Genomic DNA, 17,090 nt, shown 5'->3' on the forward strand with positions numbered 1-17,090 from the left:
TTAGCAAGTGTTAATGTATGAATAGTCCTTAAATGGCAACAGCTACAAGTAAGGTAAATAAAATACTAAGTTGGGTTTGGCATTAACACAATACAAAGGAAAATCCCCCCTATGTGCATGAAAACATGCACATAGGTGCATGAAACTTAAATTCAATTGTACACCAAAGGCAAAACATTTAATGGTTAAAAACTATTTTGGGTAAAATATGACTCTTAAATGTAAGCGAGATGCTTAATCTGGTGACTTAAATAAAGAAACAACGGGCGCCTGGGTGGCTCAGTTGGTTAAGTGTCTGGTTGGGCTCAGGTCATGATTCCAGTGTCCTGGGATCAGGCTCAGTGGGGAGTCTGCTTTTCCCTCTCCCTCTGCGCGTCCCGCTCTTTGTGTGCTCTCTCTCTCAAATAAATAAAATCTTTTTAAAAAAGAGAAACAGATAGTTACTGGATACACAAAATTTCATACTCAACTTTATAGACAGTTTAAAGGATTTTCAAGGGTAATTTTGATAGTATTTGCATTTTACTCATGGAATGACTTTAAAACTTAAACCTGAGCAAAATCAGACTTCTACATCTAACACAAACTGCTTGCCTGTTTAAGAAAAGAAATCCTTGTTCTGGGGTGTGCCCAAAGTTATAATATTCTTATCTGTAGGATGGGAATATTAATAATACCTATCTGTGATGATTAATTTTGTATCAATTTGGGAGACTCACAGTGCTCAGCTATTTGGTCAAACATTATTCTGAATGTTTCTGTGAAGATGTTTTTGGGTGAAATTAACGTTTAAGTCACTGGACTTTGAGTAAAGCAGTTTAACCTGCATAATGTGGGTTGGCCTCATTCCATCACTTGGAGACCTTAATAGACAAAGGCTGAGCTCCTTCAAGCAGGAAAGAACTCTTCTACCCAACTGCCCTTGAAACTGCAACTCTTCCCTGGCTCTCCAATCTGCCAGCCTACCCCCTATTAAATTTTATATTCATTAGAATTCTACAGTCATGTGAGCCAATTCCTTAGAATCTCTCTCTCTCTCAATAGCTAGGTAGATAGATATATATTTTATTTTATATATAAAATAAAATATATACATAAATATATATGTATATATGTGATACATATATTGTTATTTATACCTATATATATAGTATATACTATATATACTATATATAGTATATAGTTTATATATGTATGTATGTATATATATGTAGATAGATGATAGATGATGATCGACAGCTAGATAGATAGGAGGGGGAGAGAGAGAGAGGGAGAGATTGAGACATACACATTCTGCTGGTTCTGTTTCTTTGGAGAACCTTAATACAGTATCCAACAGAGATATAATGAAGATTAAAGAAGACAATGTATTTAATCTTCAGAGTGCCTTAAATGTGGAACAGTGTTAGGAAAATGATTGCTATTGTCTACCAAGTGTCTAACTTGCCTCTATACACTTGACCCCAGAGGATATACTTCTTTTGGGCCGGATCTATTCTGGCCTGGGTTTCACAGTTGAAACCCAGGTACTTCCTAGAAACCTTCCTTCCTTCACTCCCTTTCAGTTCCTAACATGTTGTTAGAAATAAAAAATGAGCTTTAGCTCTACAATGATTTACCAGGCACTCAGCACTGTTAAAGCTCAATATTAGTATCTAATTTTCCTGATAACTGACCTGTTTGAAGACATTCATTGAGCCACCTTCTGAATTAAGTTGGACTTCCAAGTTGTTTATGAGTTGATCCATATCTGGAAAAAAGACAAGGGACACACAATGTTAGAATAAGATTAATCCACCATATGCATACAGTATGCCATTTACCCTTGGTTATACCTATTTGCATTCAATGAACATCACTTTTTCAACACTTACTAGATATTGAGAAGTCAGTGTTTGGACAACATTCTAATTTGTATATTCTACTCATCAAGATGGCCCTGGCTTGTCCCCAACAATATTAGCTGCCCCCCATTACAATTCCTATATACATGAGAATCTTCTTCTTCCAACCACTCCAACCAGCCCTACCTATAAGATCCTCTGTGGATATTTACCCTAATGAGCTTCTAAACACGTTAGCACTAAATCTCTCTAAGGAAGTATTTCCTGTCTATCTCTCTTAAATACACAAGCTAGATGGGGTTAATATGAACAGTCCTCTATTTCCCTGTTCATTTGTCTTTCTATAAAAAGCACCAACCAGCACTTATTTAACCAGATTTCCTTTGATCTATCTACAGTTTAATCTCACTAAAGAGGAAAATATAGGGCAAGGAAGATTAATCCACAGATTGCTTATAATTTAGTTGGTCAAATTTTGGATTATTCTAAGTGTCTCCAAATCAATTACAGTTAGTTTCTTCATTTAAGACCTGATTGTGTTTCAAAAGGTAGTCTATAAATCAGTTAATTGTTTTTGATGTCAAATATATTCACCCATAAAATATTCATTTTATAGGTCACTTCATAATAACCATTTAATATCTAATGCAGCTAAAATACAACAAACATACAATGAGCAAAAATACAAAATTATAATATAGTTGCACAAAAAAGCAAAAAATAACCCTCAAAATAATTCCTTTATTTTTTGAATGTCAGGAATTGAGGAAACCAGTCCTAATTTGATGGCAATAACATACAAAGAATATCCTATTAAGATGATGAGTTACGAGGTGCCTGGGTGGCTCAGTGGGTTAAAGCCTCTGCCTTCGGCTCAGGTCATGATCCCAGGGTCCTAGGATTGAGCCCCACATCGGGCTCTCTGCTCTGCAGGGAGCCTGCTTCCTCCTCTCTCTCTCTCTGCCTGCCTCTCTGCCTACTTGTGATCTCTCTCTGTCAAATAAATAAATAAATAATCTTAAAAAAATAAAAAGATGATGAGTTAAACTTTTGTGCCACTACTGAAGAATTTGGAGAATGTTGACACATTAAAATAGTTCCAATTTAGCTAGAGTGTGTTATGATAAAAGAAATAAATTAGTCATTGAAAGACAAATACCATGACTTCACTCATATGTGGAATTTAAGAAATAAAACAGCTGAACCTATGGGAGGGGAAAAAAGAGAGAGGGAAACAAACCATAAGAGGATCTTTGTAATAGAGAACAAACCGAGGGTTGATGGAGGGAGGTGGGTGGCAGATGGGTGTAGATAGGTATTGAGGAGGGCACTTGTAATCATGAGCACTGGACATTGTATGTACTTGATGAACCACTGAATTCTGCTCCTGAGCCAGTATTACACTATATGTTAACTAACTATAATTTAAATAAACATTTGGAAAAATAAAATAAAAAATAAAATAGCCTAAATTTTATCTCAAAACACATGAATTTTCTTTTCTTTCATCCAAGTGTATGGATAGAACAAATCACATTTACATCCATAATTTACCAAATATTTATTGCATAATGACTGCATGTCAGAGGTTATGTAAGGTATATTGTTATCAGTTTGGGATCTGAATCAACCAGACATAGAGTCAGCAAGTATAGCAGAGAGGACTGACCTGAGAGTTAGATGCCCAGGGGTTATATCCTATAATCTTTGCCAAGGTCTTTTTATGTAAGCCTCAACATCTCCATCTAGAATTAAAAGATTTCACTGTTTTCTGCAGAGTCCTAAGCCTTCTATGAAGCCTTTTGGAGGGTTAGGTCATCGTTGATGGAGGAAAAAGCATATATTTTTTAATTATTTATTTTTATTTATTTATTTGGCAGAGAGAGTGCACAAGCAGGGTGAGCAGGAGAGGGAGAAGCAGGCTTCCTGATGAGCAGGGAGCCCAATCCGGGGCTCCATTCCAGGACCCTGTGATCATGACCTGAGTGGAAGGCATATGCTTAACGAACTGAGCCACCTAGGTGCCCCGAGTAAGAGTATTAAGGAATAAGCACAGAAATCAGACACAGAAAAATCCAGTTTCCATTAGACTCAAAGCTCTTTGCAGGCAGAAATTTTCATCTTTGATATTTTTTTCTACTGATGTATTTAAGGGGTTAGAACAGTACCTGGCACATGATAGGTGTTCAAACACGTATCTGAAAGTTTTTGATGAATGACAGAAAAGGAAAATGAGGAAGTGTGTTTTCCCAAGTACAGGAACAGGACAAGAATGAGAAAGAATGAAAGAAAATTGGAGACATTGTGTATAAGAGATGTTTGAAGTATAATTAACTACGAAGTATGAGGAGCCAGAGAGGGCAGCTTTTCTGATTTCAAGGCTGGAAAAAGAGGGTGTGTTGGGGGGCACCATGGAGCCAGAAGAGTTTGTTTGGTTGCTGCCAGAAACATTTGTAGGAGAGAGTGGAGTGATTTTGGTTCTTTCCAGTCACATATCCTTTCACTAGATCTCATCAATTTTAGCCAGACCAACTTACAAAAACCATCTCCTATCTGGTCTTTTTAAATTTCTATGGCTTATAAAACAACAGGGCTGAGGAAGCAGAATGACTTTGACAAGATATTTATTCCCTATAAACCGCAGACTTTTCACCTGCCAGGGTCAGGGTGGTGGTGATAGTACTGATTTAATTGGGTTAATAGGATGATTCTTTGAATTAACACCTGGAGATACACTCAAACCAGTTTTTGTCATATAAAAAGTTCTCAATATACTTAGCTATTTTATCATCACTACCGTTATTATTGTTGATGGCCAGAATCTTTAGCCTTAGCCTGTAAGTTCATCTTGTCGGCATCAAGCAAGTTTTTCCTACACAGTGTGCTCACAAACCTCTCCACATCTGAACATTTAGGTTTCTTTTTTTTTATCCTTCTTCATTTAAAAGATTTTATTTTATTTATTTAAGAGAGATAATGAAAGAGAGAGTATGAGAGGAGAGGTCAGAGGGAGAAGCAGACTCCCCACTAAGCAGGGAGTCCAATGCTGGACTCAATACTGAGACTCCAGGATCATGGCCTGAGCTGAAGGCAGTTGCTTAACCAACTAAGCCACCCAGGCACCCGTATCTCATATATGGAATCTCAGTTTTTACCACCACCATCAACCTAGTCTCAGTCTAAAAACTTGAGAGTCATTTACCTTTGACTTTATTCTCATCATCTTCAACCAACTGGTTATCCATTGCAATTAATTCAACAACAGAAATATCTTTTAAAAGTAGCCCTTCATCATCTAGTCACTTCTCCTTCTAGCCATATTCCACATTGCTACCTAAGTATGGTAAAAAGGCATGGACTCTAGAGTGAGTGCCTAGAGTCACAACCTGGCTCTGTAACTTTTTTTTTAAGATTTTATTTATTCATTTTAGAGAAAGGCAGGGAGAGGGCAGAGGGAGATGGAGAGAGAGAATCTTGAGCAGATTCCCTGCTGAGCATACTGCCCCAAGTAGGGTTCAATCCCATAGCCCTGAAATCAAGAGTCAAGAGTCCCATGCTTAATGGACTGAGCCACCCAGGTGACTCCTGCCTCTGTAATTTCCTAACAATAAGACTTTGGACAAGCTTTTTCCACCTTCCTGTGTCTGTTTCCCCATCTACAAAATGGGAATACCTTATAGAATTGTCATAAGGACTTATCAAGTTGATATGCATTCAAGTATTTACAACACTTCCAGGCACAAAGAGGCATTTTCTGTTTCCCTGACCATCAGGTGAGTTCCTCAGTAGTTAACTAGTGACTATTACCTACCTTCCCTTGTATCTTTTAGCAGAGTATCTCCTCTGCTAATTAATGTGCTATTTGTGTCCAATGTGCTAATTAATGTCCAATGAATTAATGATAGTGGGAGTAAGGAGGGTTATTTAGCAGATATTATAATAGTAAATAATACCAATATTGTTAAATAGCAATAATCAAGGAGTCTGGGTAAAACATATTGTTCCACCTGTACTGTCAATATTTTAGTCAAATGACATAAGGGAGATAGCCGAAAATTAGGAATGTAAGCAATTTCTGCTTAGTATCCTCTCACTTGAAAAACAGCCAAATTGGAATAGCCAATAGGTAACTCATAGATAATTCTGGACAACATTTTAAATGTTGGGGAATATATAGGGAAAGCTGTCTAACCTCTCCCTTAAAAAAATAATATTTGGTCAGCCAAAACTTAAAATTGTAGGAGATTTGGACCTACAGAATGGTCTTAAAGAAAGCTCAGTATGTATGTATGTGTGTGTATACATATATATATATATATATATATATATATATATATATATATATATACATATATGAGGACTTTTTAAGTCTTTTGCTTTTGTCTATAGTTGGAGCTTCTGCTCTGTGTCTGGGACCAGACAGTTGCACAGAAGCTGTGAAGAAAGTGGTGGGGAAATGTCCTTTAAGGTATGTCCTGAGCCACTGAGATGTGAATTATACAGTCAGGAGGGCTTCAGAAATACAAATGATCTACTTGAGATAGTAACCATCTTTCTGCCTAGATTGGCTCTCTAAGCATCTGTGCCTGGAAGCTGGACTTTTTGGTCCTTCTCTGAAGGGAATACTAGAAGGGGAAACAGAGGAGGAGATAGGGAGGACTGAGCCTCATCCACAGCAGGTCAATGTCTCATATATGCAGAACATCACAAACCACATTCCAGGGACAATAATCACAGAAATTTGATATGATTACTTTATCTTTGTCACATTCCCAGGTTTATTTTGTTACCAAAGTGGCATTTTCCCCAATCATCTATTTGTTTTATGAAAATGAACAGATTGTTTAAGGTAGAGGAATAGATGGCTTGCTAATAGACCATATCTCACTCTCCAGTTAGCCCTAAGAGGGAAAAAAAATGTTTAGGGATAAAAGTGAGCAGTTAAACTTTCAAGGTGGAAATCAAGGAAGAATCATTGGGGTGTACAACTTCAAAATCAAGCAAAACACGGGGGACTCTAAGAGACTTAAGAGATACGTAGTATCTAGAGAGACAAAATGGCAGAGAAGTAGGGAGGAGGCACCGTTTCCACCTGTCCCCTAAAGTGAACTGATTACCTACCAAAGAACTCTGATAACCCATGAAATAAGCCTGAGATTAGAATTATATACTTCTGGATCTCTACCGGGGCAGAAGATGCCAGTGGGCAGGTAAAGCGAATATCAGACTGATATTGGAAGACAAACAAAAGGGAGCCACCAGAAGTGACCCATTGAAAAGTAATACCCCAATATAAGAGTGCCTTGTGATTGGAGACCAGCATTAACTGGGAGTCTTGTTGAAAGCACTCAAAAAGAGCAAAGGATCATAGGGGGAAATTGGGGGAATCTGGCGGTTAGGGACAGGGGCTTAAGACTGCCAACTCAGGACAGCCACCGCTGGCTCTGAGCAACAGAAAGTGCAGTGAAGAAGCCAGGTCTTAGTCCTTGAGCCGCAGGCTCTCCTGAAAGCATCTGAGGGAGCCTCACCAGCCAGCAGAACCACAGCCTTTTGCACTCTGAACGCGTGCATGCTGCTTGACCAGAGTCTGAGTCCCTATTGAGCCCTACACTCTTCCCTGAGAGAGGTGCATGCAGGTGCCAGCCAGCGGGTTCTCTCTAGGAAAGTCTGAGCACTCCAAGCCCCGGCCAGCAGGAAGATCTCAGAGCACTATCTCTGCTTGGGATCTCTCTGGTGGTCTGGACCTGCCCAGACAGCTGCAGCTAGTATTTCTTGTGGTTTTGGGTACAAGCTGGAGTTCCTCTGACCCCAGAGACCATGATTGGGAACGTGCTCTGCCAGTGGCAGAGGGGAAATTTATGTGCTCTGGAGCACCCAGAAGGGAAGAAACTGAGGCTTCTCTCTGAGAGGGAGGTCTGGGTGCAGTTTGCTTTCCTCTAAACCTCCAAAACACATCAAAAGCTGCCAAGGCAAGAGAAAACAAACAAACAAACAAACAAACAAACAAAAAACCCTCCAGAGAACAAAAGCCTGAAAAACAGGTTTCCTCAGAGCCCAGCCCCTTGATGGGGGCAGCAGGACTTAACTCTACCAACACTGTGTGAAAATCCACACAGCAGGCCCCTCCCCCATAAAACCAGCCAAAAAAAAAAAAAAAAAAAAAAGACAAGAGGACAACCACCACTACTTCATAGATACAACTTTTATCTTTAATTCGTTCCAACTTTTCTGGTTCTTTTGAATATATATATATATATAACTTTTTAACCTATTTACCATCACAATGAGATGTTCAGAACATCAAATTCCATAATAACCATTTAACCTGAAATTTTTTGATACATAACCTGTGTTTTTCTTTTGTCTTTCTATTTTTTATGGTTTTTTAATTTTTTTAATATTCATATAGAGATAAGCTTCAAGGTAATCCACTTTCCCCAATCAATGCTACTCCTATAGGCAAACCAGTTTTAAACACCCTTTATCTCAGAGAAGTTGAGCCCTTTAACAAAGATAGAAGATACATCTAGGAAGAATCAAAATAACCTTCCTCCCCCACACTGAGAATTTATAACCACTCTCCCAGCTTTCTCTTATGTCACTGTTTCTGTGTCTTTGTTTTTGTCCTGGTAGCATATAAATCTTATATGTGGGGTTCATTTTGACGAGATTCTTTTCTTTCTTTCTTTCTTTCTTTCTAGATTTATTTTTCTCTTGTCATCTACTTTTTTATTATTAATTAATTTATTTTCAGAAAAACAGTATTCATTATTTATTCACCACACCCAGTGCTCCATGCAATCCGAGCCCTCTATAATACCCACCACCTGGTAAACCAACCTCCCCCCGCCCCCACCACTTCAAAACCTTCATATTGTTTTTCAGAGTCCATACTCTCTCATGATTCATTTCGCCTTCCAATTTACCTCAACTCCCTTCTCCTCTATAACACCCCTTGTCCTCCATGCTATTTGTTATGCTCCACAAATAAGTGAAACCATATGATAATTGACTCTCTCTGCTTGACTTATTTCACTCAGCATAATCTCTTCCAGTCCCATCCATGTTGATACAAAAATTGGGTATTCATCCTTTCTGATGGAGGCATATTACTCCATAGTGTATATGGAACACATCTTCCTTATCCATTTGTCCATTGAAGGGCATCTTGGTTCTTTCCACAGTCTGGCGACAGTGGCCATTGCTGCTATAAACATTGGGGTACAGATGGCCCTTCATTTCACTACATCTGTATCTTTGGGGTAAATACCCAGGAGTGCAATTGCAGGGTTATAGGAAGTACTATTTTTAATTTCTTGAGGAATCTCCACACTGTTCTCCAAAGAGGCTGCACCAACTTGCATTCCCACCAACAGTGTAAGAGGGCTCCCCTTTCTCCACATCCTCTCCAACACATGTTGTTTCCTGTTTTGTTAATTTTGGCTATTCTAACTGGTGTAAGGTGGTATCTCAATGTGGTTTTAATTTGAATCTCCCTGAGGGCTAGTGAGATTATTCCCCGCATATTCTCAGATCACAATGCTTTGAAATTGGAGCTCAATCACAAGGAAAAGTTCAGAAGGAGCTCAAACACCTGGAAGCTAAAGGCCACCTTGCTTAAGAATGCTTGGATCAACCAGGAGATCAAAGAAGAACTGAAACAATTCATGGAAACCAATGAGAATGAAGACACTTCAGTCCAAAACCTATGGGATACAGCAAAGGTGGTCCTAAGGGGGAAATACAAAGCCATCCAAGCCTCCCTCAAAAACACTGAAAAATCCAGAATACACCAGATGTCTCTACACCTTAAAGAACTGGAGAATCAACAACAAATCAAACCAACTCCACACATAAGAAGGGAAATCATCAAGATTACAGCAGAGATCAATGAGGTAGAAACCAGAGATACAGTAGAACGTATCAATGAAACTAGAAGCTGGTTTTTTTTTAAAGAATCAATAAGATTGATAACCCATTGGCCACAATAATCCAAAGAAAAGAGAGAAAGCCCAAATTCATAAAATTATGAATGAAAAGGAAGAGATCACAACTAACACCAAGGAAGTAGAAACAATCATCAGAAGTTATTATCAACAGTTATATGCCAATAAGCTTAGCAACCTAGATGAAATGGATGCATTCCTGGAAAACTATAAACTCCCAAAATTGAACCAGGAAGAAATCGACAACCTGAATAGACTGATATCTAATAATGAGATTGAAGCAGTGATCAAAAACCTCCCAAAAAACAAGAGCCCAGGACCTGACGGATTCCCTGGGGAATTCTACCAAACTTTCAAAGAAGAAATAACACCTAGTCTCCTGAAGCTGTTTCAAAAAATTGAAGCAGAAGGAAAACTTCCTGACTCTTTCTATGAAGCCAGCATTACCCTGATCCCCAAACCAGTTAAAGACCCTACCAAAAAGGAGAACTTCAGACCAATATCCCTGATGAATATGGATGATAAGATTCTCAAAAAGATCCTAGCAAACAGGATCCAACAGCACATTAAAAAGATTATCCACGGGGCGCCTGGGTGGCTCAGTGGGTTAAGCCGCTGCCTTCAGCTCGGGTCATGATCTCAGGGTCCTGGGATCGGGTCCCACATAGGGCTCTCTGCTCAGCAGGGGGCCTGCTTCCCTTCCTCTCTCTCTGTGATCTCTTCCCTTCCTCTCTCCTACTGTGATCTCTCTCTGTCAAATAAATAAATAAAATCTTAAAAAAAAAAAAAAGATTATCCACCATGACCAGGTGGGATTTATTCCTGGGCTACAAGGATGGTTCAACATTCATAAATCAATCAATGTGATACAACAAATTAATATGAGAAGAGAGAAGAACTACACGGTCCTCTCAACTGATGCAGAAAAAGCATTTGACAAAATCCAGCATCCGTTCCTGATTAAAACGCTTCAAAGTATAGGGATAGAGGGAACATTCCTGAACCTCATCAAATCTATCTATGAAAGACTCACAGCAAATATCATCCTCAATGAGAAAAACCTTGCGTCCTTCCCGTTGAGATCAGGAACAAGACAAGGATGCCCATTTTCACCAGTCTTGTTCAACATACTATTAGAAGTCCTAGCAGCAGCAATCAGACAACAAAGAGAAATAAAAGGTATCCAAATTGACAATGAAGAAGTCAAACTCTCTCTCTTCGTAGATAACATGATACTTCATATGGAAAACCCAAAAGACTCCCCCCAAAACTACTAGAACTCATACAGCAATTCAGCAACGTAGCAGGATACAAAGTCAATGTACAGAAATCAGTGGCTTTCTTATACACTAACAATGAAAATGCAGAAAGGGAAATTAGAGAAATGATTCCATTTACTATAGCACTAAGAGCCATAAGATACCTGGGAATAAACCTAACCAAAGAGGTAAACGATCTGTCCTTGAGGAACTACAGAACACTCATGAAAGAAATTGAAGAAGACACAAAAAGATGGAATACCATTCCATGCTATTGGATCAGAAGAATAAACATTGTTAAAATGTCTATACTGCCTAGAACAATCTATACATTTTTAAAATGTTTTATTTTTTATAAACATATATTTTTATCCCCAGGGGTACAGGTCTGTGAATCGCCAGGTTTACACACTTCACAGCACTCACCAAAGCACATACCCTCCCCAATGTCCATAATCCCACCCCCTTCTCCCAAACCCCCTCCCCCCAGCAACCCTCAGTTTGTTTTGTGAGATTAAGAGTCACTTATGGTTTGTCTCCCTCCCAATCCCATCTTGTTTCATTGATTCTTCTCCTACCCACTTAAGCCCCCATGTTGCATCACCACTTCCTCATATCAGGGAGATCATATGATAGTTGTCTTTCTCTGATTGACTTATTTCGCTAAGCATGATACGCTCTAGTTCCATCCATGTTGTTGCAAATGGCAAGATTTCATTTCTTTTGATGGCTGCATAGTAGTCCATTGTATATATATACCGATTCTTCTTGATCCATTCATCTGTTGATGGACATCTAGGTTCTTTCACAGTTTGGCTATTGTGGATATTGCTGCTATAAACATTCGGGTGCACGTGGCCTTTGGATCACTACGTTTGTATCTTTAGGGTAAATACCCAATAGTGCAATTGCTGGGTCATAGGGCAGTTCTATTTTCAACATTTTGAGGAACCTCCATGCTGTTTTCCAGAGTGGCTGCACCAGCTTGCATTCCCACCAACAGTGTAGGAGGGTTCCCCTTTCTCTGCATACTCGCCAGCATCTGTCATTTCCTGACTTGTTGATTTTAGCCATTCTGACTGGTGTGAGGTGATATCTCATTGTGGTTTTGATTTGTATTTCCCTGATGCCGAGTGATATGGAGCACTTTTTCATGTGTCTGTTGGCCATCTGGATGTCTTCTTTGCAGAAATGTCTGTTCATGTCCTCTGCCCATTTCTTGATTGGATTATTTGTTCTTTGGGTGTTGAGTTTGCTAAGTTCTTTATAGATTCTGGACACTAGTCCTTTATCTGATATTTCGTTTGCAAATATCTTCTCCCATTCTGTCAGTTGTCTTTTGATTTTGTTAACCGTTTCTTTTGCTGTGCAAAAGCTTTTGATCTTGATGAAATCCCAATAGTTCATTTTTGCCCTTGCTTCCCTTGCCTTTGGCGTTGTTCCTAGGAAGATGTTGCTGCGGCTGAGGTCGAAGAGGTTGCTGCCTGTGTTCTCCTCAAGGATTTTGAAGGATTCCTTTCGCACATTGAGGTCCTTCATCCATTTTAAGTCTATTTTTGTGTGTGGTGTAAGGAAATGGTACAATTTCATTTTTCTGCATGTGGCTGTCCAGTTTTCCCAGCACCATTTATGGAAGAGGCTGTATTTTTTCCATTGTTCATTCTTTCCTGCTTTGTCGAAGATGAGTTGACTGTAGAGTTGAGGGTCTATTTCTGAGCTCTCTATTCTGTTCCATTGATCTATGGGTCTGTTTTTGTGCCAGTACCATGCTGTCTTGAAGATGACAGCTTTGTAATAGAGAGTGAAATCCGGAATTGTGATGCCACCAACGTTGGCTTTCTTTTTCAATATCCCTTTGGCTATTCGAGGTCTTTTCTGGTTCCATATAAATTTTAGAATTATTTGTTCCATTTCTTTGAAAAAGATGGATGGTACTTTCATAAGAATGGCATTAAATGTGTAGATTGCTTTAGGTAGCATAGACATTTTCACAATATTTATTCTTCCAATCCAGGAGCATGGAACATTTTTCCATTTCTTTGTGTCTTCCTCAATTTCTTTCATGAGTACTTTATAGTTTTCTGAGTATAGATTCTGTGCCTATTTGGTTAGGTTTATTCCTAGGTATCTTATTGTTTTGGGTGCAATTGTAAATGGAATTGACTCCTAAATTTCTCTTTCTTCTGTCTTGCTGTTGGTGTAGAGAAATGCAACTGATTTCTGTGCATTGATTTTATATCCTGACACTTTACTGAATTCCTGTATAAGTTCTAGCAGTTTTGGAGTGGAGTCTTTTGGGTTTTCCACATATAGTATCATATCATCTGCAAAGAATGATAATTTGACTTCTTCTTTGCCGTATTGGATGCCTTTAATTTCCTTTTGTTGTCTGATTGCTGAGGCTAGGACCTCTAGTACTATGTTGAATAGCAGTGGTGATAATGGACATCCCTGCCGTGTTCCTGACCTTAGTGGAAAAGCTTTCAGTTTTTCTCCATTGAGAATGATATTTGCGGTGGGTTTTTCATAGATGGCTTTGATGATATTGAGGTATGTGCCCTCTATCCCTACACTTTGAAGAGTTTTGATCAGGAAGGGATGCTGTACTTTGTCAAATGCTTTTTCAGCATCTATTGAAAGTATCATATGGTTCTTGTTCTTTCTTTTATTGATGTGTTGTATCACATTGACTGATTTGCGGATGTTGAACCAACCTTGCAGCCCTGGAATAAATCCCACTTGGTCGTGGTGAATAATCTTTTTAATGTACTGTTGAATCCTATTGGCTAGTATTTTGTTGAGTATTTTCGCATCTGTGTTCATCAAGGATATCGGTCTATAGCTCTCTTGTTTGGTGGGATCCTTGTCTGGTTTGGGGATCAAGGTGATGCTGGCCTCATAAAATGAGTTTGGAAGTTTTCCTTCCATTGCTATTTTTTGGAACCATTTCAGGAGAATAGGAATTAGTTCTTCTTTAAATGTTTGGTAGAATTCCCCCGGGAAGCCGTCTGGCCCTGGGCTTTTGTTTGTTTGGAGATTTTTAATGACTGTTTCAATCTCCTTACTGGTTATGGGTCTGTTCAGGCTTTCTATTTCTTCCTGGTTCAGTTGTGGTAGTTTATATGTTTCTAGGAATGCATCCATTTCTTCCAGATTATCAAATTTGTTGGCGTAGAGTTGCTCATAGTATGTTCTTACAATAGTTTGTATTTCTTTGGTGTTAGTTGTGATCTCTCCTCTTTCATTCATGATTTTATTTATTTGGGTCCTTTCTCTTTTCTTTTTGATAAGTCAGGCCAGGGGTTTATCAATTTTTTTAATTCTTTCAAAGAACCAGCTCCTAGTTTCGTTGATTTGTTCTATTGTTTTTTTGGTTTATATTTCATTGATTTCTGCATTGATCTTTATGATTTCTCTTCTTAGGGTTTCTTTTTTGTTCTTTCTCCAGCTCCTTTAGGTGTAGGGTTAGGTTGTGTACCTGAAACCTTTCTTCTTTCTTGAGAAAGGCTTGTACCGCTATATATTTTCCTCTCAGGTCTGCCTTTATTGTGTCCCACAGATATTGAAACGTTGTATTTTCATTATCATTTGTTTCCATGTTTTTTTTCAATTCTTCTTTAATTTCCTGGTTGACCCATTCATTCTTTAGAAGGATGCTCTTTAGTCTCCAGGTATTTGGGTTCTTTTCAAACTTCCTTTTGTGGTTGAGTTCTAGCTTTAGAGCATTGTGGTCTGAAAATATGCAGGGAATTATTCCAATCTTTTGATACCGGTTGAGTCCTGATTAGGACCAAGGTTGTGATCTATTCTGGAGAATGTTCCATGTGCACTAGAGAAGAATGTGTATTCTGTTGCTTTGGGATGAAATGTTCTGAATATATCTGTGATGTCCATCTGGTCCAGTGTGTCGTTTAAGGTCTTTATTTCCTTGCTGATCTTTTGCTTGGATGATCTGTCCATTTCAGTGAGGGGAGTGTTAAAGTCCCCTACTATTATTGTATTATTGTTGATGTGTTTCTTTGATTTTGTTATTAATTGGTTTATATAGTTGGCTGCTCCCACGTTGGGGGCATAGATATTTAAAATTGTTAAGTCTTCTTGTTGGACAGACCCTTTGAGTATGATATAGTGTCCTTCCTCATCTCTTATTATAGTATTTGGCTTAAAATCTAATTGATCTGATATAAGGATTGCCACTCCTGCTTTCTTCTGATGTCCATTAGCATGGTAAATTCTTTTCCACCCCCTCACTTTAAATCTGGAGGTGTCTTCGGGCTTAAAATGAGTTTCTTGGAGGCAACATATAGATGGGTTTTGTCTTTTTATCCATTCTGATACCCTGTGTCTTTTGACAGGGGCATTTAGCCCATTAACATTCAGGGTAACTATTGAGAGATATGAATTTAGTGCCATTGTATTGCCTGTAAGGTGACTGTTACTGTATATGGTCTCTGTTCCTTTCTGATCTACCACTTGTAGGCTCTCTCTTTGCTTAGAGGACCCCTTTCAATATTTCCTGTACAGCTGGTTTGGTGTTTGCAAATTCTTTCAGTTTTTGTTTGTCCTGGAAGCTTTTAATCTCTCCTTCTAATTTCAATGATAGCCTAGCTGGATATAGTATTCTTGGCTTTATGTTTTTCTCGTTTAGTGCTCTGAAAATATCATGCCAGCTCTTTCTGGCCTGCCAGGTCTCTGTGGATAAGTTAGCTGCCAATCTAATATTTTTACAATTGTATATTACAGACTTCTTTTCCTGGGCTGCTTTCAGGATTTTCTTTTTGTCACTGAGACTTGTAAATTTTACTATTAGGTGACAGGGTGTGGGCCTATTCTTATTGATTTTGAGGGGCGTTCTCTGAACCTCCTGAATTTTGATGCTTGTTCCTTTTGCCATATTGGGGAAATTCTCCCCAATAATTCTCTCCAGTATACCTTCTGCTCCCCTCTCTCTTTCTTCTTCTTCTGGAATCCCAATTATTCTAATGTTGTTTCATCTTATGGTGTCACTTATCTCTCAAATTCTCGCCTCGTGGTCCAGTAGCTGTTTGTCCCTCTTTTGCTCAGCTTCTTTATTCTCTGTCATTTGGTCTTCTATATCACTAATTCTTTCTTCTGCCTCATTTATCCTAGCAGTGAGAGCCTCCATTTTTGATTGCACCTCATTAATAGCTTTTTTGATTTCAACTTGGTTAGATTTTAGTTCTCTTATTTCTCCAGAAAGGGCTTTTATATCTCTCGAGAGGGTTTCTCTAATATCTTCCATGCCTTTTTCGAACCCGGCTAGAACCTTGAGAATTGTCATTCTGAACTCTAGATCTGACATATTACCGATGTCTGTATTGATTAGGTCCCTAGCCTTCAGTACTGCCTCTTGTTCTTTTTTATGTGTTGAATTTTCCGTCTTGTCATTTTGTCCAGATAAGAGTATATGAAGGAGCAAGTAAAATACTAACAGTTTGGCAACAACCCCAAGAAAATATGCTTTGACCAAATTAGAGGAGATCCCAAATCGTGAGGGGGGAGAAAGGGGATAAAAAGAGGTTCAAAAAGGAAGAAAGAAAAAAAAAAGAAAAAAGAAAAAAAAAGAAGAAAAGAAAAGAATTAAAAAAAAAGAAAACACATAAGAAAAATATAAAAAAGAGAAAATATATATATTAGAGAAACTAGTTAAAATACGTTAAAAAAGAAAAAGGTAAAAGTTAAAAAAAAAAATTTTACCCAAAGGCGAGAAAAAAAATCAAAAAATGGAAAAGAAAAAAATTAAATTAACTGCAAGACTAAAAAAAATCACAGGGAAAAACCCATGAGTTCCGTGCTTGGCTTTCTCCTCCTCTGGAATTCTGCTGCTCTCCTTGGTTTTGGGACCGCACTCCTTGGTAGGTGAACTTGGCCTCGGCTGGATTTCTTGTTGATCTTCTGGGGGAGGGGCCTATTATAGTGATTCTCAAGTGTCTTTGCTCCAGGCGGAATTACACTGCCCTTACCATGGGCCAGGGTGAGTAATCCGCTCGGGTTTGCTTTCAGGAGCTTTTGTTCCCTGA

At 38.5% G+C, this 17,090-nt stretch overlaps 1 protein-coding gene across 1 annotated transcript in view; it reads right to left on the reverse strand.

The window, feature by feature from the left end:
* KLF8 (KLF transcription factor 8) overlaps nucleotides 1–17,090 on the reverse strand; it is a gene marked incomplete at its 3' end in the record, with an annotated part of 258,713 nt that overhangs the window by 89,979 nt on the left and 151,644 nt on the right. Inside the window, 1 exon segment of the mRNA XM_082717462.1 lies at nucleotides 1,677–1,750. Within this exon segment, the coding sequence (XP_082573588.1) occupies nucleotides 1,677–1,750 (74 nt within the window).

Source organism: Mustela nivalis (genome assembly GCF_964662115.1).
Source record: "Mustela nivalis genome assembly, chromosome: X".
Classification (NCBI taxonomy): Eukaryota; Metazoa; Chordata; class Mammalia; order Carnivora; family Mustelidae; genus Mustela; species Mustela nivalis.